The sequence below is a fragment of the Meriones unguiculatus genome, chromosome 4 (assembly GCF_030254825.1).
Source record: "Meriones unguiculatus strain TT.TT164.6M chromosome 4, Bangor_MerUng_6.1, whole genome shotgun sequence".
NCBI classification, from domain to species: Eukaryota; Metazoa; Chordata; class Mammalia; order Rodentia; family Muridae; genus Meriones; species Meriones unguiculatus.
In genome coordinates this window covers 46,656,648-46,680,573 of record NC_083352.1, presented here as the reverse complement: position 1 = coordinate 46,680,573, position 23,926 = coordinate 46,656,648, and the positions used below count along the sequence as shown (strand labels likewise).

General features: G+C 37.6%; 2 protein-coding genes across 3 annotated transcripts in view; one reads left to right on the top strand and one right to left on the bottom strand.

Annotated features, from left to right (window-relative positions):
- Nucleotides 1-313: 313 nt before the first annotated feature.
- Nucleotides 314-2,657, top strand: Adam29 (ADAM metallopeptidase domain 29). Its single transcript, XM_021664900.2, has one exon. The coding sequence runs from the start codon at nt 333-335 to the stop codon at nt 2,655-2,657; it is 2,325 nt and encodes a 774-aa protein (XP_021520575.2). The 5' UTR covers nt 314-332.
- Nucleotides 2,658-17,555: 14,898 nt separating this feature from the next.
- Nucleotides 17,556-23,926, bottom strand: part of Gpm6a (glycoprotein M6A) — a 310,605-nt gene continuing 304,234 nt past the window's right edge. For both annotated transcript variants that reach the window (XM_060381792.1, XM_060381791.1), the window contains exon 7: nt 17,556-19,733. In XM_060381792.1, the coding sequence (XP_060237775.1) occupies nt 19,581-19,733 (153 nt within the window). In that variant the 3' untranslated portion in view covers nt 17,556-19,580. The remainder of the gene's footprint in view (nt 19,734-23,926) is intronic.

Sequence of the window (23,926 nt, the reverse complement as noted above, 5' to 3'; positions counted from 1 at the left end):
ATATAATAACCAATTCATAGTTGCTGTGCTTTTGCTCAGTGAAGTCCAGTTCTGCCTAACCAATACTTATAAGACGTACACTGTAATGCCTGAGCTAAACACTAATCCATTTTAACCCATTCTCTGATCCTTATGTTCCACCTGGTCTGCTCACTCCCAAAACCTTTTTTTCCATCCTTTTTGTTTTTATTTTTAGTTCTCTCTCTGATGGTTTGACTCCTCCAGAAGACAGACCATTACATATGACCACTACCTCCAACACACTTAAAGAGAAGAGACACATTAGCAGTGACTCCTTCCCTATAAAATTTGCTTTCACCACTTACTTCATAATGACAGTGTTGGAGACCCTGGTGCGTGTGGAGATCACTGTCTTGCCACTGTGGCTAGAATTAACTCTGTTCTTCTCTGGATGGCCACAGACTGGGAAAACGCAATACCACAGCCCCCCTGAAGTAGTGATACCTTTGAGAGTCATGGGTGCTTACAGAGGTATGGATGCTCCAGACTGGATCTCTTATAGCCTGCACTTTGGGGGTGAGAGACACATTGTCCACATGAAAGCTAAGAAGAACTTGGTGTCTAGATCTCTCACTGTGTTCACTTACACTGAACAGGGTGCTCTTCTTGAGGACCAGCCTTTTGTCCGGACTGACTGCTACTACCATGGTTATGTGGAAGGGGACCCAATATCTATGGTTACTCTTAGTACTTGTCTAGGAAGCTTTCAGGGAATGCTGCAGATAAATGGAATCACCTATGAAATCAAGCCCAAAGTTCTTTCAGCCACATTTGAACATCTAGTGTATAAGTTGGATAAGGAGGACAAACAGTATACACCCATAGGGTGTGGACTAACTAAAGAAGAAATATCAGAGCAACTGAAGTTTCAAGAGAATGATAATTTCACTTTGATGCAAAGTTCTTATTCAGGGTGGTGGCTCCACCGATGGTTTCTTGAACTAGCAATTGTGGTTGATAATGGAAGATTCATTTTTAGGGACAGTAATTCATCAGTTGTGGAGATGGATGTTTTCATGGGAGTTAATTTAGTAGATGACATTTATAGCTCAATTAATCTTGATGTGGTTCTAATTACAATTGAAATTTGGAATTCAGGAAATCCTTATACAGTAACAACCACACGTCATATGATGGAAGAGTTCTGCAAATGGAAGAAATCCAGCTTCAATAAACGTGTGGTTCATGATTCTGCTCATATTATTGTGAAACAGGATTTTTGCATCAATGATCTTAGTACATCATATTTTTCAGGAGTATGCAATATGAATTTGAATTGTGGTTTAGAATGCATTATGGATGATGGATTGGCTTCATTTAGGACATATGTAACACATGAGATTGGTCATGTATTAGGGATGAAGAATGATGAAGGGAACTATTGCACATGTGGGAGAAACATATGCATAATGAACAAAAAGCTAGTACCCTCAGATGCATTCAGCAACTGCAGTTATGAACAATTTATAGACACTATTTCTAGAAAGAATTGTTTAAGCAATCCCCCCAATCCAGAGACTATTGTTACAAAGAAACGCTGTGGGAATGGTATAACTGAAGATGAAGAGGAATGTGACTGTGGTTCCTTAAAACTGTGTGCACAAGATGTATGTTGTTTAGAAAACTGCACTCTGGTATCTGGGGCAGCATGTGCTACTGGGCTGTGTTGCCAAAACTGCCAGTTCATGTCATCAGGCAGCGTGTGCAGGAAACGTGTCAATCCATGTGATCTGCCAGAGTGGTGCAATGGAAGCTCTGGTACATGCCCAGAAGATGTGTATGTGGAGGATGGGATCCACTGCCTGGGCAGAAATATCTGCTTTCAAAAGCGATGTAATAACCACGATGAACAATGCAGAGAACTTTTTGGTGAAGGAGCCAAGGGTGCAAGTAAGATTTGCTATCTAGCAATGAATACCAGAGGCGATCGCTTTGGTCACTGTGGTATGAAGAATACGAAGTATGTAAGATGTGATCAACAAGATGCTCTGTGTGGGAGAGTGCAATGTGAGAATGTGACACAAGTTCCCCATTTGCACAATCATTATAGTGTGCATTCAACTCATATTGATGGACACAGCTGCTGGAGTACTGACTACCACTTTGGGATGAGTGTACCTGACATTGGTGAGGTGAAGGATGGTACCGAATGTGGTTCAGACTCTGTATGCTTAAAAAAGAAATGTGTCTTTATGCCAATGAGGGAAGAATCTTGTATGCCTTTTTTCTGCAATAAGAGAGGGATCTGTAATAATAAACATCACTGCCACTGCAATGAACGTTGGGCCCCACCCAACTGCCTACTTAGGGGCAATGGCGGTAGTATTGACAGTGGGCCACCTCCCAAGAGAAAATCACACAAGATGATTTACACCATAATAATTGCTTGGATGGTTGCTTTTATTTTATGTTCCTTCTTGTTACTTTGTCTTTTGTATTTAGAGAATTTAAGATATGAACAAAAAAGGAGATCTATTGCAGCTTTACCTAGGAAAAGAAAACATCATTTTGAGAAAGAAGAAAAAAGTATTGGAAAAGAACTTAAGCAACAAAATCAAAATGTGGAGTTGTCTGAGGAAGAAATGAAGGATGCTGAAACTCCAGAAAGTAAAAAAAATGAAGATGTTCTACAATAGAGAGCTGGATGTCGTGAAAACATTTCCTTTCCAATATATAACAGTAAAATACTCAATACCTCATGTCAGAAATAATTACAAAAATGTAGAATTAAAAAAACACATTCTCGTTCTAAGTCAAAATTTTGATATATTCCTTTCTGGTGTTCCGGTAGCAGAATATGACATGTATCAGTGACAGCTGAGAGAAAAATCCCAGAAATCTATGGTTTTTCATGATTGTAAAGACACAACCATCAATAAAGGTACTTCTTAGCACATTCCTAGTTTTCATTAATTTAAAATTTTAACTAGTTTATTTTTATTGTTAAATCAGTCTGTGTTCACTGATGAAAACACAGTTAATTGATGGTGTAGCTCTGTTAGTTTGTAGTCTTTCAGTTAGAAATCTCTTTTCCTTTCACACAAGAAAAAAAAATCACACTTGCTTTTTTTCTAGTTCTTTCTACAACTTTTTGCCAGTAGGAGTGCTACAGGGAGACTGGCAAGAAATTTATATAAATGTTGCCTTGGCAATAGTTGTAGTTTTTAAGTCTTCACTTTATTATTGCAGTTGTTAACTTCAGACAAATGAAATTCAGAAAATTTTCTTTGAATGAGGTAGGTTTTATGCACTAGTCACCCACTAAACCTCAATAGAATTTAAAAGATCCACCCAGTGGTTTGGGAAAGCAGAAAGAGGACCTACAGAGTCTTAAGAGAAGCGATGTATGGAAATAGATTGGGTTCCATGAGAAATGTGTCTTATTTGGCATACTGAGATAAGGCATTTGTATTCTTTAGTGAAGATCTGAAGAGTTAGCAACTTTAGTTACTTGAATATTTGCTGCGAAGCCAATGACTATGAAGAAAACTTTGCCTCATTTCCTTTTATTTTAGATGCTTTGAATTTTATTTGGAAACCCTGACTTAACCTAAGTAGTGCATCCAATTTCTAGCCAATTTGTATTATGTTTTTTTTTAGTGCATGGGTCACAAGCAATCATCACCTCTTGCCTAACATAATACATAATCTCTATCTGCTACTAATGGCTCATCTACAAAAGGGATAGAAATTTAGTTAACTGCCCATAGGAATATGAAATTCTTAGTACATAACAAATACTCAAATGGTACTGGATACAGATGCAATTCTAAAAAAATGTGAATAAATAATATTCGTTCATAGGCAGGGTAAATTTGGGGTTGAAGTTTTTGTGGGTTGGTTGGTGCTCCCCTCACTCTGCTAGGAGACTAGTTAGCGGGTGTCCTCTTTACTGTGTATGGCCTCTGCTACTAGGAGTCTCTGCTTAAGTACCCCTCATATCTTCTCAGGAGCCTACCCTGACCACGGTCTCCAGCTTGTCACAGAGACACCCCCATCCTCAGTTTTCTTTTTTTTTTTTTTTTTTCTACAGGCCTTCTGTCCTCTTGCCTTCACTCTCCCTAGCTCTGGTTGCAACCCTCTTAACTCTGCACCCTCTCTCCTACCTTGTTCCCTCTCTTCAGCCACTACCTCTGTCTCTTCTATCTCCCCTTCTGAATGAGATTTATGCATCTTCCCTTGAATCCTCTATTTTACTTACCTTCTTTGGGTCTGTGCCTCACAGTATGCTTATCCTAGACCATATGGCTAAAATCTACTTATAAGTGAGTACACACCATGTGTGTCTTTCTGGGTCTGGGTTACTTCACTCAGAATAACCTTTTCTAGTTCCATCCATCTGCCTGCAAATTTCATGAATTTTTTTGTTTGTTTTTAATAGCTGTATAGTATTCCATTGCGTAAATGTGTCACAGTTTCTTTATCTATTCTTCAGTTGAAGAACACCTAGGTTGTTTCCAGATTCTGACTATTGTGAATAATGCTGCTATGAACATAGCTGAGCAAGTGTCCATGTTGTATGGTGGAGCATCTTTTGGGTGTATGTTCCTTTGGGTATAATGTTCTTTTGGAATGTATACACCTTACCCTTGTTCATTCAAATGCTGGTTTCTCTCCTCCACTCTCTGGTTTCAATCCGGACATTGCATTGTGATACTTATTCTAAGCACCACCTGTCTCAACTTTGTGTAAACATGCCAAAATAAAACAAGCAGCCACAATGTTGAGCAATGGAGAAGAAGGGAGGAGCCAGAGGACAGGAAAGAGTGGGAGGCAGAGGAAGAGGAGAGAGGAGGGAAGCTGGGATAACTGAGGCAGGAGCAGAGGTCTTGGAATGACAAGGAGAATGATCCAGACCTAAGATTTCACAAAAAGCAAGTATAATGTGAGAAATCTAAATGTTAGAAAACTATGAGGCCTTGGAGGTTTAGGGTAGAGAAACTATTGCCCAGCATTGTGTTCTAGGTTAATGAAATAAACCACAGTCTCTTTGTGGTGCTTTGGTTACACAGCTGTTTAAGATTAAGATAATTAATAGTAAATTTTAATGCCATAATACAACAGGTATATACCCAGGAGAGGTGTAACTGGATCTAAAACATATGCAGGGATAAAGGTAGAGCAGATGGAGCAAAGATTGAGGGAATGCCCAACCAATCCTGGTCCAACCAAAGACCCACCTTTCAGAGAGTGCCAAACCCTGACACTAGAAAGGATACTCTGAAAAACTTGCAGAGAGGAGCCTGACAGAGTTGTCCTCTGAAAGGCACTACCTAGCAGTACCTCAAAACAGATTCAAGGCAAGACTCACAACCAAACATTGAGCGATCGATGCTTAGGGAGTTGTGTGGAAAAGTGGGAGGGAAGAGGAAGCTCCTGGAGGTGACAGGAGCTCCACAAGAAGACCAATAGAGTCAACTAACTCAGACCCAGAGGGCTTACTGACACTGAAGCCTCAATCAAGGCTCATGCAGGAACTGGACCTAGGGTCCCTATACAGATGTAGCAGATGGGCACTTAGGCTTCAAGTGTGTCCTCTAGTAAGGGAAGTGGGGACTGCATTTGACACAGACTCACTTGCCAGCTTTTGATCACTTTCTTCTGGAGGGACTGCCTTTCCAGGCCACAGGGGAAGAGGACAAGATCAGTCCTGATGCAATATGATGAGATGGGGTGGATGGTAAGGGAACCTTCCCTTTTCTCAGGAAAAAGGGAGAGTGGAGGGAAGGAGGATGGGAATGGGAGAGGAGGAGGGATGGGACTACAACAAGAATGTAAAGTAAATAAATTGAGAGAAAAAAGATGTTACCAGAACGTGCCTCACTGCCTCTGTGCTAAGACTTTATAGTAAGCATCAATCAATGAAAAAAACAATCTAATAAAAATCAATAGGTAAAGAACTAAGGAACAGAAATTAAATAAACATCAGAGCTTCTATAAAAATATTATTCTCGCATTCTGTTTTATTTTATGTGCGTGATTGTTTTGCCTGCACGTATGTCTGTATACCATGCACATGCAGTGCCAACAAGGACAGAAGACAGTGCCAGATCCCTGTGACTAGAGTTACAGATGGTAATGAGCCACCATATGAATACTGAAAATTGAACTAGAGTCCCCTGGAAGAACAGCCAGTGTACTTAACCATGAAGCCATTTCTTTGACTTCCTGATATAGACTTTTAAAATATGTGTTAGCTAAAGTATACTAGCTTAAAATTATCATCTTTTACAAATTAGAATTTATAGCATGTTTATTCTGTCATCTTACTGTTCTTCATGGGTTATGTAAATACAATAAAGGTTGACCTACACCAGACCCTGTTCATTTTTTTCATTAAAATTATCATAATTAAATCATAAGTCAATCCTAGCAACTTAGAAATGATCCCCTAATGAAAAAGAACAAAATGAAATAACATTCTAATATATATCAACCCAAATTAGGAAGTAAACTATAAACATTATTTAAAATCAAAATAGGTAATAGATTGTATTTTCAAAATAAAGTTTTACCAATGCACTGACTTATCCAAATATCTCTGCAGTTATGAATATCAAACTGGATCCTTGGACAATATATTTATTAACCTGAGAATCTGAGTCAGTGAATTTACTGTGGAAGTATTATATTCTGACTGTTCTTATTCTTCTACTTCAACAGTAGGTTGATGGCCATATGTGTGTCTGTCCACGACTGTTGTGCCTGGTGCCTGGAGAGGTTAGAAGAGGGCATTGGATTCCCTGGAACTGGTGTTACAGTCAGTTGCAAGTTATTATGTGGGCACTGGAAATTGAAACTGAATCTTTTGTAAGAGTCCCAGGTTTTGTCTTATTTTTAAATCTGAAGAACCATATTGAAATTTCAACCAATAAATGTAGGTTTGTGTTAGTTATTCTTACTTAAAACTTTTAAACCTATGAAAACTATACCCCTCCGAAATTATTAGACAAACTTCTTTTAATTGAGCTGTAGTTTTCCCATTTCCATTTTAATATAAGTGTAATTCTTGTAAAAGATGCAGTATAAAATACAGTCTATCCCTTTTATTGCTGAAATGCTTAACACTGAAATTATAATTATTAAATAAAATATAAATAGCAAAATTTTGTTTATGATATTACCAATGTCAGCTGAATATATCATAAGCAAACACTTTACTTTTTCTTATCTTCTAAATTTCAAAATCAAGTTAAATAACCAGTATTACTTACCTTATATCTGATTTCTGTTAATGACTATTTATATAATTATTAAAATCTTTGTGAATTCTTTTTTAATTTTTTATTTTTTACATTAATTACAGTTTATTCACTTTGTATCCCAGCTGTAGCCCCTTACTTCATCCTCTCCTAATCCAATCCACCCTCCCTCATCTCCTCCCATGACCCTCTCCAAGTCCACTGATGGAGGGGGTCATCCTCCCCTTCCATCTGACCCTAGATTATCAGGTATATTCAAGACTGGCTGTATTGTCCTCCTCTATGGCCTGGTAAGGCTGCTCTCCACTCACGGGGAGGTGATCAAAGATCTAGCCACTAAGTTCATGTCAGAGACAGTCTCTGTTCACATTACTAAGGTACCCACTTGGACACTGAGCTGTCATGGTCTACATCTGTGCAGGGGTTCTAGCTTATCTCTACCGATGGTCCTTTTTTGGAGTATCAGTCTCAGAAAAGACCCCTGGGCCCCAGTTTTCTTGTTTTTATTGCTCTCCTTGTGGAGCTCCTGGCCCTTCAGGTTTTTCTATCTCCCTCTTCTCTCATGAGATTCCCTCCCTGTACTCTGCCCAAAGTTTGGCTATGAGTCTCAGCATCTGCTTTGATACACTGCTGGGTAGAGTCTTTCAGAGGCCCTCTATGGTAGGCTTCTGTCCTGTTTCCTGTTTTCTCCTTCTTCCAATGTCTATCCCATTTGTATTTCTGAATGAGGATTGATCATCATTTTCTACAAATACTCAAGAAAAATCTATCAGTCAAACACAGAGAAGGTATTGAAAGTAGAGTTCAGAATAAGATAATGGTCATTCCATGCTTGCATTTTGCTCAAATGAAGCAGATACAATACCATTTTCCAATATTTATTAAAACTGTAGGAAAGACTGTGTACACTCTTCTAAACTCACATTTTAATCAATTATTTATCCACTTTACTTCCCAATCATAGCCTCTCCCTCCTCCCTTTTTTGTCCCTCCTCCCTCCCTCCTCCCCCTCCCTATTCCTCAGATAATGGGAGCCCACCCACCTCCACCCCCACACTATCCACCCACCACAGCTCATCAAGTCACATCAAGACTGAGTGTGTCCTTATCCCCTGTGGACTGGCGAGGCAGCTCCACCAGTGGGGAGTGATCAGAGAGCAGGCAACAGAGTCCGTGTCAGAGAAAGACCCCTGATTCCCTTATTAGGGAACTCACGTGAAGCCTGAGCTGCCTGCCCATAAATTTTATATCAAACCAAAACTTTCTCCAAGGCAAAATATGTTGAACTGTGAGTAAATACACAATACACATAATTATAAGCATGTAACAACACTAATTAAGAAAGATATTAAGAATGTAGAAGGCTGCACACAAATAAGTCAAACAAAGAAAAGGAGCGGAACATTCTAGCCAGAAAAAAATATATACTTTAAAGTCAACTTGGGAGCAAAACAATGATGGATTTGAAGAATGAAAATCTCTGCATGTCTTCAGTTCAAGTAGTCAGTAGATAAGAACAGTGAAACTTCCTTAGGAGCATAGTCAAATAGTGCTTCATGAACAAAGTTATTAAATTCTATATTCCTCTGGAAACAAAGGAAAGACACTGGGGAGCTAGTCACTTCCAGATCAGACCCAGTATAGTCACACAGGTGTAGAGAAATGCTGGATTGGAGGCTTTTGTAGAAATTCAAAGGTAAAGAAAACTGGTGCTTCTCAACCTGGATTGAAAATGTAAAGATGGACTGGCTGCAAAGTCTTCCTCTGTGGCCTGTTCCCCTTATTAGGGTATCCACTTGGATACTGAGCTACCATGGACTACAGCTGAGCAGAGGTTCTAGGTTATATCCATACATGGTCCTTGGTTGGAGAATCAATCTCATAAAAGACCCCTGTGCTCAGATATATTTGGTCCTTGTGGAGCTCTTGTCCTCTCCAGATCATATTAAATCCCCCTTTTTTCTTTTGATTCCCTGCACTCTGCTGAAGTTTTGGTTATGAGTCTTAGTATCTACTTTGATACAATGCTAGGTAGAGTCTTTCAGAGGAGGATTTTGCAGCCAGTCCTGAAGATACCTGATAAACCAGGTTCAGATGAAAGAAGAGAAGGTCCTCCCCTATCAATGGACTTGGAAAGGGGCAGGGAGGAGATGAGGGAGTGAGGGTAGGATTGGGAGGGAATGAGAGAGGGGGATACAGCAGGGCTACAAAGTTAATAAACTCTAACTAATATTAAAAAAATAAAAATGGAAAAATGTGAAGATGGATTGTAATGGATAATATTGAGAGATATTTAAATAACATTAAATTTGTGTTAAAATCATCAAGAGTGAAAAGTTTTTAATATATATAGTGAATGTATGTTTAAAACCCTTTGATGAGATAAGGAATTATGGGAATGAGATTCGAGTCTATATTTAACTGACCAAGGTACTGTGGCTCTCAATAGAGTATGTTCATTAGGAAGCTTGAGATTCACTTTTTTTTTTTTTCTGGTAATGTATCTTAACTGCATTTTCCACTATTCTAGGCAAGTAGAGGCTGCTGTATAATACTGAATAACAGCCAATGATTTTTCTCGTATGTATTTTGGGTAACAGCTAAGTAAGGAGGATAAGTGGAGGCCTCATAATCAAGTATGTGCAGAAATTTGTTGTGTGTGTGTATAGCAGTGCTTTCTTGATGATATCCCAGGGATGAGTCAGCTGGACAATGAGTGTGTAATGTTGGGTAGGAATCTGAGGAATGTGCTGAGGTCCCATGGTCTTCTAGAATCTTTAGGGACACTTGCATGTTTACCATTTCAGGCTGTAAGTGAAGAAAATTGGATAATAAAATGGAATTAGTAAATGTACAATAGCAGGTAAACTGGTAGGGTTTACTTTATAAAAAATAAAGCCCCCAGCTGGGCAGTGGTGGCATAAGCCGTTAACCCCAGCACTCTGGAGGTAGACTGTAGCTCTCTGAGTTCGAGGCCTGTCTGGTCTACAGAGTGAGTTCCAGGACAGCCAAGAATACACAGATAAACTCTGTCTCAAAAACACAATAAGTAAATAGTAGCTAACTAACTAACCAACCAACCAACCAAATAAATAAATAAATAAATAAATAAATAAATAAATAAAGCCTTTAGGTAGATTAGAAGGTGTGAACTATTTTATTTCCTGAAGCTCATGGATATCTTGATGGATTGCATGCAGTCTAGGGAGATAAAGGGGCCTGTTCAAAGTCCCAGGAAAATAATTTCTTGTATAATAAAGGATATTAAGAAGAGGTGTAATATCTGGGGTTAATATATAAATAGGAACTGAGAGAGAAGAAATATGAGACCATTGTCTTTTACTTCTGAATATGGAAGTAAACATTAAAACAGGAACGGCTAGCCATTTGACGCTGAAACACGATGTCATCTACAATTGTTCTGAGTCATGTTCACAGCTATCTCGGGATACATGCTGCTTGCAGATCATAGGTTGGATACACCTGCTTCAGAAGGTGGAAGAGAGAAGTCATGTGATTTCACTTACTTCACAAGAGGATAGTTTCGCCTGTCGAGCAGAGCAGTTAGCGATGGTGAGAACAGAGAGCCAGATCTGAGTTACCTTATGTTGTATTGAACAACCCATCTTCTCGGGAAGATCTCATTGAAATCTCCCACCCCATCCTAACTCTACAACGGCCCTTAAATGTCTTACACGGTCAGTTATTTCCTATGGTATTTATCACCTTAAAATTATATTATATTTTATCTTTTAAAGTTACTTGGAAAAAGCAATTGTGTCTATCTTGAACATGGCCACACCTTTTTTCTTGCCTGTCTTCCTTAAACAATAGTCAAGCAACTATTAAAACAGAATTTATACTGTATTATTTTTGTTAGATAGTTTCATATATGAACTTTAGGGAAGATGAATTAAATGAGGGTTATTATATTACCATGTCAGTGAAAAGAAGATGATGCTTCAAAATAACTGAAGACTGACTGTTGGGTGACTGCATTAATGGGGGAAGTAGGATGAGATCAGTGCGTTATACACAGGATGAAAACGATAGGGCAGGTGACCTTTAAGGGTAAGGGATTAATAGGCACTTATTTGGTTTCAATATAGTAAGTAAACTAAAAAGATGGATAGATACTAAAAAGAGGTATCTATATGTAGTTGGCTGTGGTTGGAAATTATAAGTTTTGAGTAGCTGGGGAGAAGCAAAGCCAAAACTACTGGAAGAGAAAACAAGTTATACCCTCTGTAAACTATGTGTCAAAGTCGCAAACACCTCTTTTCTTTTACTTTAGGCATGAGACTCATATTTACATAAATAGAGAAAGATCTTATTCAGGAATGTATGAAAGCTACCAGATGATTCATAGGTATTGAAGAACAGAACACATATGACAAAGAGAAAAAATATCTTAAAATCAATTGCAGCTTTTTACAAGTGGCACAGTAGTATGTGAAAGTATGCTTTTAAAATCAGTTCTATCCACTTATAAGTGAGTATATACCTTGTATGTCTTTCTGCTTCTGGGTTTCCTCAGTCAGGATGATCTTTTCTAGTTCCCACCATTTGCTGCAAATTTCATGATTTCTTTTTTTTTAATTGCTGAGTAGTATTCCATTGTGAAAACAGAACAACAATTTCTGTATCTATTCCACCATTGAGGGACATCTAGGTTGTTTCCCGATTCATATTCCAGATACGAATAATACTGCTATAACCATGGTTGAACAAATTTCCTTGTTGTGTACTTGAGCATATTTTGGATATATGCCTAGGAGTGGTATAGCTGGATCTTGAGGAAGCACTATTCCTAATTTTCCAAGAAAGCATCAGATTGATTTCCAAAGTGTTTGTACATATTTAGATTCCCACCAGCAAAGGAGGAGGGTTGCCCTTTCTCCACATTCTCTCCAGCATGTGTTGTCACTTGAGTTTTTGATCTTAGCCATTTTTTATAATATGGGATAAATATACAAAACTCTGTAGTCCTAAAGAATCTAATAAGAAGGACCATAGGAAAGGGGCTTACTCCTCATTCAAAAGGGCAAACAGTATAGTCATTGGAAGCGGGAGAAGACAGGGAACAGGGCAGCAGAAACCTAACACAAAGGGCCTCTGAGAGCATCTATCCAGCAGGGTATCAAAGCAGATCTTGAGACTCATAGCCAAACATTGGCACAGTGTAGGGAATCTTATGGGGAAAAGGGGAAATAGAAAGACAGGAGTTCCAGAAGGAGATCAACAGAGCCAAAAAATATGCACCCACAGGCCCCTGCAGAGACAGATGCTCCAACCAAGGACCATGCATAGAGAGGTCGTAGACCCCCTGCTTAGATGTAGCCCCATGGGCAGCTCAGTCTCGGTGTGAGTACCCTAATAACAGGAATACGGTCTGTCTCTGACATGGACTCAGTGCCTGGCTTTTTGACCACCTTCTTCTGGGAGGTGCAGTTTTGCCAGGCCACAGAGGAAGAGGATGCAGCCAGTCCTTGTGAGACCTGATAGGCCAGGGTCAAATGATAGAGGAGGAGGACTTCGCCTATCAGTGGACTACTGGAGGGGCATAGAGGAAGAAGAGGGAGGGAAGGTGGGAATGGGAGGAGATGAGGGTGGGGCTACTGCCGGGATACAAAGTGAGTAAATTGTATTAAATAATAAATATATAAAAATTACAGAAAACAATTTACAAGGTTGAATTAAAGAATAATTCGTAGGCTGGAGAGATGGGTCAAAGGTTAAGAGCACTGGCTGCTCCTCCAAAGGTCGTGAGTTCAATTCCCAGCAAACACATGGTGGCTCACAACCATCTATAATGAGATCTGGTGCCTTCTTCTGGTCTGCAGGTGTATATGTAGGCACAACACTGTATACATAATAAATCTTAAAGAATAATTCACTAGTAGCAACAATGTATATAGTACAGGCCACATAAGAAATGTACACATATTCTTTGTACTGAAATTGAGAAAGTGAATGCTGCTTTTTAAAGTTACTGACTATGAGTGGATATCAGATACTTTTACTTGTGTTATCCATAATGGAAACATTCAAATGGCAAATTTTATTAAGTTGAGAAATGACAAAAAAGAAAAATCAGTTCTATCTACTTTAAGCTCTTGGTGACTTGGAAAGCAAAATTATTTCAAACCATAGAGGTCTTTCAGGAAAATTACTCCCTTGTTAAGCTTCATTCCCATACCCAGAACACTCAGTTCTCACTTCAAAATATTATTGTATTTATTTCAAAGGCTTGGTATCTTTTTATTTAAAATAAAACTCTAAAGGAAGATGATGAATATAGTAATCATTTTCAGCATTGTGTTTATAGAAAAAGTAGATGTCAATTATAATTGCAATGGCAAGTAAGTCTGACTTGTGTTTGCTGGGTCACTGAAGATAGGACACTAATGGAAAAATAGGATCTAAAATGGATGGCTTTTATTAATACAGTCTAGTGGATGGTTCAAGCTTTTCCTTGAACCCTTAAATAATGCTGGTACTTTTTATTTTATCATTTATTTATTGTTTTCAGAAATCATTTTCCTTTATATGTCAAATTGCTAGGCTGATATCTTCTGAGCAAAGTCATCTATCTATCTATCTATCTATCTATCTATCTATCTATCTATCTATATGTAGAAAACACATGCAGAAAAGCAAATATATACATAATATAGACAAATCTGTGTAAAAATAGATGTGAAAGTTTGAAGTGTTTTAAAGACCAAAGGGGATGTAAACAATGCTTATTTAAAACAAGGTACAAAGATGCTTCATATGTATTATCAGTAAGTCATTGGGTAAATTCACAGATTCATCAACTAGTAAGTTGGTGAATTATTTTCTTGAGGTCGTGTATAAATTTTTTTCCAATAAAAATAAAACAGCATACTCACTTGGACATATCAGAACAGAACAAAACAAGATGTATAAAAGGATGATGACAGAAAAAAAGGCCAGGTGGGATGACACTTGCTTAAAATCCCAGGACTACAGAGTCAGACAGGAGTACCTTGAATTCAAAACCAGTTTGGAGTACATGGTAATAAAATGGTCTTTACTCTGCAGACTACGTCTCAAGTAAACAAAAGTAAAGAGAAATAAAAAGGAAAATCAATCCAATGCTCATGATGCTCACATATTCAGCATCCAATGTGAATGTCACAGAAAAATCTGTCCTATCTTGTGGTACCTTTGATTTCTTTGATAATAGCTCAGGTATTTCAATCCCTTCATTTTTTTTTCATTGATAAAATATCAATGTAATCTCAAATATTAATAAACAGTGTTCATAATCACTGAAGCAAAACTGCTACTCAAATTTTCTCATTTAGTAGAATGAAAACAAGAGTAAACAAAGCACCTGTACTTTGCTCTTATGGTAGGAATCTGTTCCCCAGGTAGATTCAGCTCCCTGTGTACCTAGCTCCTACATTCTTGAGAACACCTGAAGAAAAACCCATAGAAGTAAAGAATTAGAGGAAACTCGCATTTTAATTTCTTTGGTTCTGGCTAGATTTCATACAAGAAAGAAATCAATTTAAACTATTTGAGGTTGTTGTATAAATTTTACACAGCATGGGGGCCTAAATCCTGCAAATTTTCATTGAGCTAAGTGCAGTAGATCTTAGCAAGTTAGGTGAAGAACAACCTTACCGAGAAAGCCTTGGGAAAATGGCAAGATAAGCTGTGACCTTGTCCCTGTGTGTGTACCGATCTCAAGGTTGCTCCAAGTTCCTACTAGCCCAATGCCCAAGTCCGTATATCTGCAGAGTTTGGCCTTGACCCAATCCTTTGCCTGTGTTTGAAGATGTAGAAAGGAACTTATGGTTCTTACCACATGCCATGTGATAATTTCATGGCCTGAAATCTCTGCACCGTTTTCTTGAACAGGTTGATTTTGTCTCATTCTTCAATTGGTTCATTTTCAGTGTCAAGTGTTCACAGTGAACTATCAAGACAAGTACCCTTTGCCTTGCCACTGTTATCAGGCACGCAACAGGACACTGAGTGCTTTGCTGTCTTTCTATCAGAGAGGATAGTAGATGAATTTCTATATTGAAAGCATTGCTATGTTCTCTTAACAATCCCTTCATTTTTATTTTCATTTTATTTTCTCTGATATTTTCACATATCACCAAGAAACTTTTCACAGTTTATAACTACACATATGAAGATGTTGTTTCAGTAAGAATATTTGATTCATTTATCAATAATTTATTATTTTCCTATTAAGATTCCTTTAGTTTTAAAGAACAACAAAATTCTTGAACAATAATAGAAAAACTCCTAATATTTATTTTCATGCTAAGAAATTCAATATCTTAATTATATAGGCTGGTAATGGTTGATTATATTAGAACAGGTAGAATTTTATGCAGATTTTCCTCCAGTGGCTTAAAATGATATATTATCTTAACACTTTGTAAGCTATGTTAAGGTGTGTTTTGATGATACTATAGTATAATTCAAATTTCCTTAAAATAATTCAATTTAAGCAATACATTTGCTTAAAATAAATGCACTATAAGCCTCTTTATGTCTAGTTTGTTAAGACGAAAACAGAATTAGATTTACTTGCTTTTCAGAAAATCTTTTTCTAACTTTTAATATGAATATATATTATAAGTCTAAATTAAAGTTGGCCCATACATATTTTATTATTAAAATTAGTAATTCCCTTAGTATTAACATTAACTGTATGTTTATATACTTTAAAGATATGCTTTGTAGCTTTTTTAAAATAAAAAGTAAAGGATACTTCATTAAAAAATGCTGCAATAACAATTAGATAAAAAGAAATGACATGAATTTGAAGAAAAGTGGGGAAGGATATATGGAAATGTTTGGAATGAGAAAGAGGAAGGAAGAAATGTTCTAATTAAATTATAATTTTGCAAAAAAAAACCCTTAAAATATATACTGCCATGGTAATCACATTTACAGTAGTTCTTCTCTGTATGGTGTTTTACTTTAGTTAATTCATAATCAATCATAGCCAAAAAATTCATGAAAAATTTCAGAAGCCCATAAATTTTTAGTTGTGTTATGAGTACTGTAATGATCTGCGTTCCACTATGAATCACCCACGTGTTCAGGTTGTTCAGTGTCCATACTATCTGCTTCTCCAGGGTATCCCCCACAGAGTACACATTACCAGTGTATCAAAGCATACATATTACCCATTTGTTCACAGTACCCATAGTTTACACACCACCCATTTCCAGTGTATCCACAGTGTACACTGTAGCTGTTTTCAGGAAATCTAGGGCACATACTCCCCATTTTTCCATATAGCCACAGAGAAGGGAGGGACCAGAGCCAGAGATAGGAGACAAAAGAGAGATTATATTATTTTAATTAATATATTGCTATAGCTGTCCTTTTTATTACTACTATTTCTAATTTCTTATTGTATGTAACATGGATTCAATATCATAGATATGTATAAGCATAGGTGAAACAGAATGAGTATAAGGCTTAACACTACAGTTTCAAATATGCATTGGGAATCTTAGAACAGATTTCCCACGGGCAAAGTAGAAACACCGTATTACAAAACTTTTGTTCGCATTGATAGTTTTGAAAACAATTTATCTCATTGCTGTACTAAAATTAATAAACCCTGAAAGACATAAAAATCTAAGTATCATGTATTAGATTCATGGAGAAATAAGTCTTATTATCTTGAAAATGATTTTAAATATAATTAAGGTAGTTGTACAGGTACACTTTCTGCACTGCACATGTTCTTAGTGGAAGCTCATTAAAGTTTCATGTTGTAATATGCAGCAATGCGTGAATAAAGACTGTCATTTCCTGTATCTTGTGAAGTTGATTGGTAACTCTGGTGTCATAAATCTATGTGACTTTGGCCATAAGAAGAAAAATAATTTAGACCTAAAACAAAAATTCTAGAAAAATTTTCCAATTTTTGCTCTCACCTTGGTATTTAGAAGCAACCTAAAGAAATCGTTTTGTTTGTTGTTTCTGAATTAGATTAGTCTTTCTTTTTGTTTTTCTCTGAGTCTGTGAAACCCTAGAGAAAGCACAAAGAACAGAAATCAGGCAAGAAAACATGAAAAATTGGGCAAACAACATTTTAAACACAAAATAACCCCCAAAGACTTTTTTCATCAGCCGTTCCTCAGTCTTTTCCCAGTGGATGTTTGACACAGAGTATTTTTACTAGATGTTGAAATGTCAGATCCCCTCAACCGAAATAAGAACTGTCACCAGATGGCATCTACTGCCTTTGAAAACTTTGAAAACACTGCACACACAAGAAGAGGAATCAACAAGACAAACAAGAAACACTGCAGAAACTAATAATAAGTACACAAAGTACACAAGTGTATTTATTACATTTTGCAAGCACTTTGTTCTACATTTCAAAAACGCCACCATCAAGCTGTTGGCACATTTATGTACAAAACAGATTACTTGTAATGCCTGCTACAAAGCACTCAGTGAAAATACAAACTCTAAAACCAGAAACATAAGCCAAAATGTCAACATCATTACATAAATTTAAAAGACAGTTTTAAAAATCATCACAAACTGTAGACACAGAACTGAAACACTATCATATAGAATTTAAAGAAGCCCGTTAATACTTTTGCTGTATAACTTTAATACTGCATATATCAGAAAACGTTGAACTGGTAAGATAATCTAAGTATTAAAAAAGCAAAAGACCCCCAAATTAATATTACAGAATGCATAATCATGCCACAAATAACGCTAGTAATACCCCCTACCTACTACAAGAACTTGTAAAATTACTGATGATGCATGACTAGTAGTTGTACAAAGATTGTTTCACTCAATAAAGTTTATTGGGAATGCACTTACACTGAGGGAGGATTTCACAATGGTCAAATCAGTGCACAATACTACCTAGGTTTATACACTGACAAAATTCTTGTCAGGTTTCATCATTATTTTAAATGACACTTTACAGCATTCTTGTAGCATTAGAAATAATCAAAAGAGAGTCAAGGTTAAAACAAACACTAAATTTGGTCCAGTAATACAGATTGCTTTTCGTTTAAAATTTGTCTGATATAGGTACTTCTTATAAATGAATATGAATGAACATTCGGTTAAAATGACTTACTTGAAATAAAAACACAAATATATCACTACGCTCCCAAACAATACATTCTATAGTGGCTTGTGACCACCCTTTAGAAAACACTACAGGTAAACCGACATAGATTGGAAGGCTGCAAGCAAAGCTATTATATTAATGGAAGTCTTTTCAAATATATCATACACATTTTAAGAAATAGCTTACAGAGGTGCAATCCATGAAAAGTTTTAAGTGGGTAAAACAAGTCTTGAGGGGTTAGTGTGCTTATGTTTAATATACCACCTTCATAAAGGTAATTAATTTTCCACATTAGCATATTAAAAGATCCAATCCAGCCACTGCATAAATCACAAAAAGATCATTCTCCAACAGTCCACAGTAGTTATTTCCATGATAATTGTTTCTACACTAAACTTTAAAAGGTAAGCCTGGTGTCACAATCTTAGAAAGGCAACTGGCCATGCATTAGCATCACTGTTTCTACATGCTCACAACATAAACATGAGTAATCAGAGAAATACCTTTTAAGTACATCAAGAAAAAAATACAATGTTAACAAAGATAAGAAGCACTTTTTTTGACCTACCCTTATAAATTTAGAAATTGCACCTTAGATTGATGAAAACAATAACCAGGGCCTGTAGACATGAGGCCACTGATCTCCAGACTAGATTCCATATCAAGAAGACTCACCTTGATGCCATCTCTGTCTCTTGTTTGTAATGTACAATGGTCCCTTTGAAGGTTACCTGTAGTTAAACTAGTTACCGAAATCAAAACTAAAAAGTATAAAAAGCTATTTTCTTTTCAAAACATAAGAAATAATGCAAAAAAAGTGTTACGTGTGATATGTTGGAGGTGATTAAAAATCAAACAAATACTTGCATTTTGCAATGTTAATATCTTTCATCTTCCAGAACTACCAAATTAGTTGAAGAATGAAAGAAAGAAAGAAAGAAAGAAAGAAAAGAAAGAAAGAAAGAAAGAAAGAAAGAAAGAAAGAAAGAAAGAAAGAAAGAAAGAAAGAAAGAAAGAAAAAGAAAAGACCGAACAGGAGCTTGTAGAAGAGATTTGGTTATTCCAATTTAACAAATTAGGAGATTGAATGCTAAACAGCAAAGAGTTGCACTCAGGTGATTCATTAGTCACCCTGCATGTCTTTGATGAGAAGCACTCTCAGTTTGCTTTTCACAGGTTGGATGGTTGGATGGCCCTTAATTAAACACCAATGCATTTGAATGGTAAGGAACAGAAAAATACATTTATGTGTATGCATTGAGCCGCTCTTTGGAGCGAGTGGAATGGATGTCATGAAGCTCTTGTTCCTCCTTCGACTTGATGTCTTCATACTTTTGCATCCGGCAGGCATCCTTCACATAGGCCCAGTTGGCAGACAGAACCATAAGGTAGTGGACCTGACAGAGACAAGATAATTCATACTGGAAGTCCATTCACTCTCAGTATTTTGTTGCTCCGATCTAATAAATACACCAAACTATATATGTATACATGAAAGGTTCACGCTTTTAAGGGAAACAACTTTGGTGTGGTAAGAACACTGTGGCTAAAAGATGTTCCCCACTCAGCCAAATATCTCTTCCTTTTCAATTCCAAAATAATCCAAGACTGATTATAAAGGCTATTTATACTTCCTGTCTATGCTATTATCATTTACCCAAATCCTAAGTCTGCATGCTTCATATTCATGTGTCTGTGATCTTTAATACACAAGCAGAAATACTCCCTTATACAGTTTGTGATCTGAATTCATATTGTGCTGAGAAGAATGGTCTTAGGCGTTCTAAAACTTGTGTATCTAGTTATCAAGGAAATTGTGTTCACAACTGATTTTTTTATTTGTTAATTTTTTTAAATTTTATTTTATTTTATTAATTATACTTTATTCACTTTGTATCCCTCCATAAGACCCTCCCTCCTCCCCTCATGTCCCCACCCTCCCTCTCCCTTCTTCATGCATGCCCATCCCCAAGTCCACTGATAAAAGAGGTTTTCCTCTCCTTCCTTCTGATCTTAGTCTATCAGATCACATCAGGAGTGGCTGCATTGTCATCTTCTGGGGCCTGGTAAGGCTTCTCCCCCCTCAGGGGGAGGTGATCAAAGAGCAGGCCAATCAGATTATGTCAGAGGCAGTCCCTCTTCCTATTACTATGTAAACCACTTGGACACTAAACTGCCATGGGCTACATCTGTGCAGGGGTTCTAGGCTATCTCCATGAATGGTACTTGGTTGGAGTATGAGTCTCTGGGAAGACCCCTGTGTTCAAATTTTGGCTTGGAGGTTAGGAGCACTGGCTGCTTTTCCAGAGGTCCTGAGTTCAATTCCCAGTAACCATATCTCATCTATAATGAGATCTGGTGCCCTCTCTGGCCTGCAGGCAAATATGCAGGCAGAACATTACAGATAATAAATCTTTAAAAAAGAAAACGAAAACCTTGTAACAGAGGGCCTCGGAAAGGCTCTGCCCTGCAGACTATCAAAGCAGATGCTGAGACTTATAGCCAACTCTTGGGCAGAGTGCATGGAATCTACTGCCTCTGACATAATCTGATTGGCCTGCTCTTTGATCACCTCCCCCTGAGGGGGGAGCAGCCCTACCAGGCCACAGAAGAGGACAATGCAGCCACTTTTGAGGAGAACTGATAGACTAAGATCAGAAAGGAGAGGAGAACCTCCCCTATCAGTGGACTTGGGGAGGGGCATGCATGCAGAAATGGGAGGGAGGGTGGGATCGGGAGGGGAGGAGGGAGAGGCTTATGGGGGGATACAAAATTAATAAAGTGTAATTAATAAAAAAAGTGGGAAATAGTAAGATCTGGAGAGGACAGGAACCCCACAAGGAGAGCAACAGAATCACAACTGATTTTTAATTGCCTTTATGTGACATTAGGTTCTACAAGATAGAACAAATTTTGCCATGTGGATCTTCTATATTAATATGTATTCATTATAACTAGGGAGTTATTATGTTTTTTTTTAAAGGAATCACATAAGCTAAATCTGGTGGTACAGGCCAGTATTTCCAGCCATTTAATTAGCTACAATAGGCGGCTCACAGCTTTAATGTCACCCTGGATAAAAGTTCAAGGTCAGCTTGAACACCTTAGTTAGACCCTCACTTCATCTACTTCAGTGGTCAAATGCTTGCCTAGCATTCACAAGCCCCTAGGTCCAGTCTTCAATACTGAGAAATGAAAAGTTCAACATGAAAAATTCTGATGGATGAGTTAATGATTAAGTTGTACTTTCTTTGAGATTAAAAATATAGGAAATGTTTTATTCAACACTTAGAAAATAAAATACTAAGTAACTTAATAATCAAGACTATAATCAAAGAAAAATGGGCTATCAGTTTGGGAGTGGAGAGATGTTATTATCTGAATGAGAATGGCCCTCATTGGTTCATGTGTTTGAATGCTTGGTTTGCAACTGATGGAACTATTTGGGGAGGATTAGGAGGTGTGGCCTTGCTTAAGGAAATGTGTCACTAGGAGTGAGTTTTGAGGCTTCAAAAGTACCTGCCATTCCCAAATAGCATTCTTTTTTTAAATTTTTTATTAATTACACTTTATTCATTTTGTATCCTCCCATAAGCCCCTCCCTCCTCCCCTCCCGATCCCACCCTCCCTCCCATTTCTGCATGCATGCCCCTCCCCAAGTCCACTGATAGGGGAGGTTCTCCTCTCCTTTCAAGGAGAGCAACAGAACAAGAAAATTTGAACACAGGGAACTTCCCAGAGACTCATACTCCAACCAAGGACTATTCATGGAGATAACCTAGAACCCCTGCACAAATGTAGGCCATTGCAGTTCAGTGTCCAAGTGGGATACATAGTAATGGGAAGAGGGACTGCCTCTGACATAATCTGATTGGCCTGCTCTTTGATCACCTCCCCCTGAGGGGGGGAGCAGCCTTACCAGGCCACAGTAGAGGACAATGCATCCACTTTTGATGAGAGCCAAATAGCATTCTTTCAAAATCTCTTCTCCCCCTGCTCTCCTCTCTCCTATCTGTCTATGGATCTGTCTGTTTTTTACAACTGTTTTTATTTTTTCCAATTTTTAAAAACTTATTTATTTATTACAATTTATTCACTTTGTATCCCATCTGTAGCCCCTCCATCTCCATTCTACCCACCCTCCCTCTTCTCTCCCTATGCCCCTCCCCTAGTCCACTGATAGGGGAGGACCTCCTCCCCTTAACTCCTACTTACTGCTGCAATGCCATGCCTGTCTCTCTACTGCCATACTCTTGTCATGGCAGTCATGGACTCTAATCTCCTGGAAAAGTTTGCCCTTAAAGTAAATACTTTCTTTTATAAGTTGCCTTGGTCATGGTCTTTTGTCATTAAAACAGATAGGTAACTAAGACAGGGGGGTAACTGGGAGGTGATAGAGGAGGGAAAGTGTAAGGAAAGAGATGTAATTCTATTTCAATAAAAAATTTAATAAAAGGAAAACATCACAAGACATGAAGCCATCTGACACTAGAAAAGTACATAATAAAAACCATTTTAAATAGTTAGTATTGTAGTGTATTTATGTAGTTAATTTACAACAAAAACTTAATTAATTGTAATGTTGGTGAGCAACTCAAGATCTTGTGCAAGTTAAACAAGCATTCTACCATTGAGCTATACTAACAGCTCCTACTTGTACTTTTTGTGACATCAAAATGTAGGAAAAATTATAATTTCCTTTGCCATTTGAACATTTTATTTCTTTTGAAATTTTATTTATAATATTATTATTACTAATAATTATTCATTACAATTTATTCACTTTGTATCCCAGCTGTAGCCCCCTCCTCATCTCCTCCTGGCCCCACCTCCTTCCCTTTTTCCTCACTCAGACCCCCTACCCTAGTCCACTAATAGGGGAGGTTCTCCTCCCCTATTATCTTTTACCCTATCCTATCAGGCCTCATCAGGAATGTCTTGATCCTCTTTCTCTGTAGCCTAGTAAGGCTACTTCTCTAGGGGGAAGTGAACAAAGAACAGACAACTGAGTTAATCCCATGGACTGCCCCTGAGCTCCTTTCTAGGAAACCCCCCAAAAGCCCGAGCTGCACATGGACTAAATCTGATCAGGAGTCTAGGTACTCTCCATACATGGTCCTTGGTGGATTCATCATTCTCTGCAGGCCCCCTCTGGGCCCAGATTTTTTTGGCTCTTTTGGTCTTCTTGTGAAACTCCTGTCTCCTCCCAGGTCTTTCTTTCTGTCTCTTCTTTCATAAGATTCCCTACACTCTGCCCAAAGTTTGGGTATGAGTCTCAGCTTCTGCTTTGATATACTGCTGGATAGATTCTTCCAGAGGCCCTCTGTGGTAGGCTCCTGTCCTTTTCTCTGTCTTCTTCCACTTCCAATGTCTATCCTCTTTGCCATTCTGAATAAAGATTGATCATCTTACCCTGTGTCATCCTTATTGCTTAGCTTCTTTAGGACTATAGATTTTAGTATGTTTATCCTATATTATGTGGATAATATCCACTTACAAGTGAGTATATACCATATGTGTCATTCTGCTTCTGGGTTACCTCACTCAGGATGATCATTTCTAGTTGAATTCATGAAATTTTATATTTTAT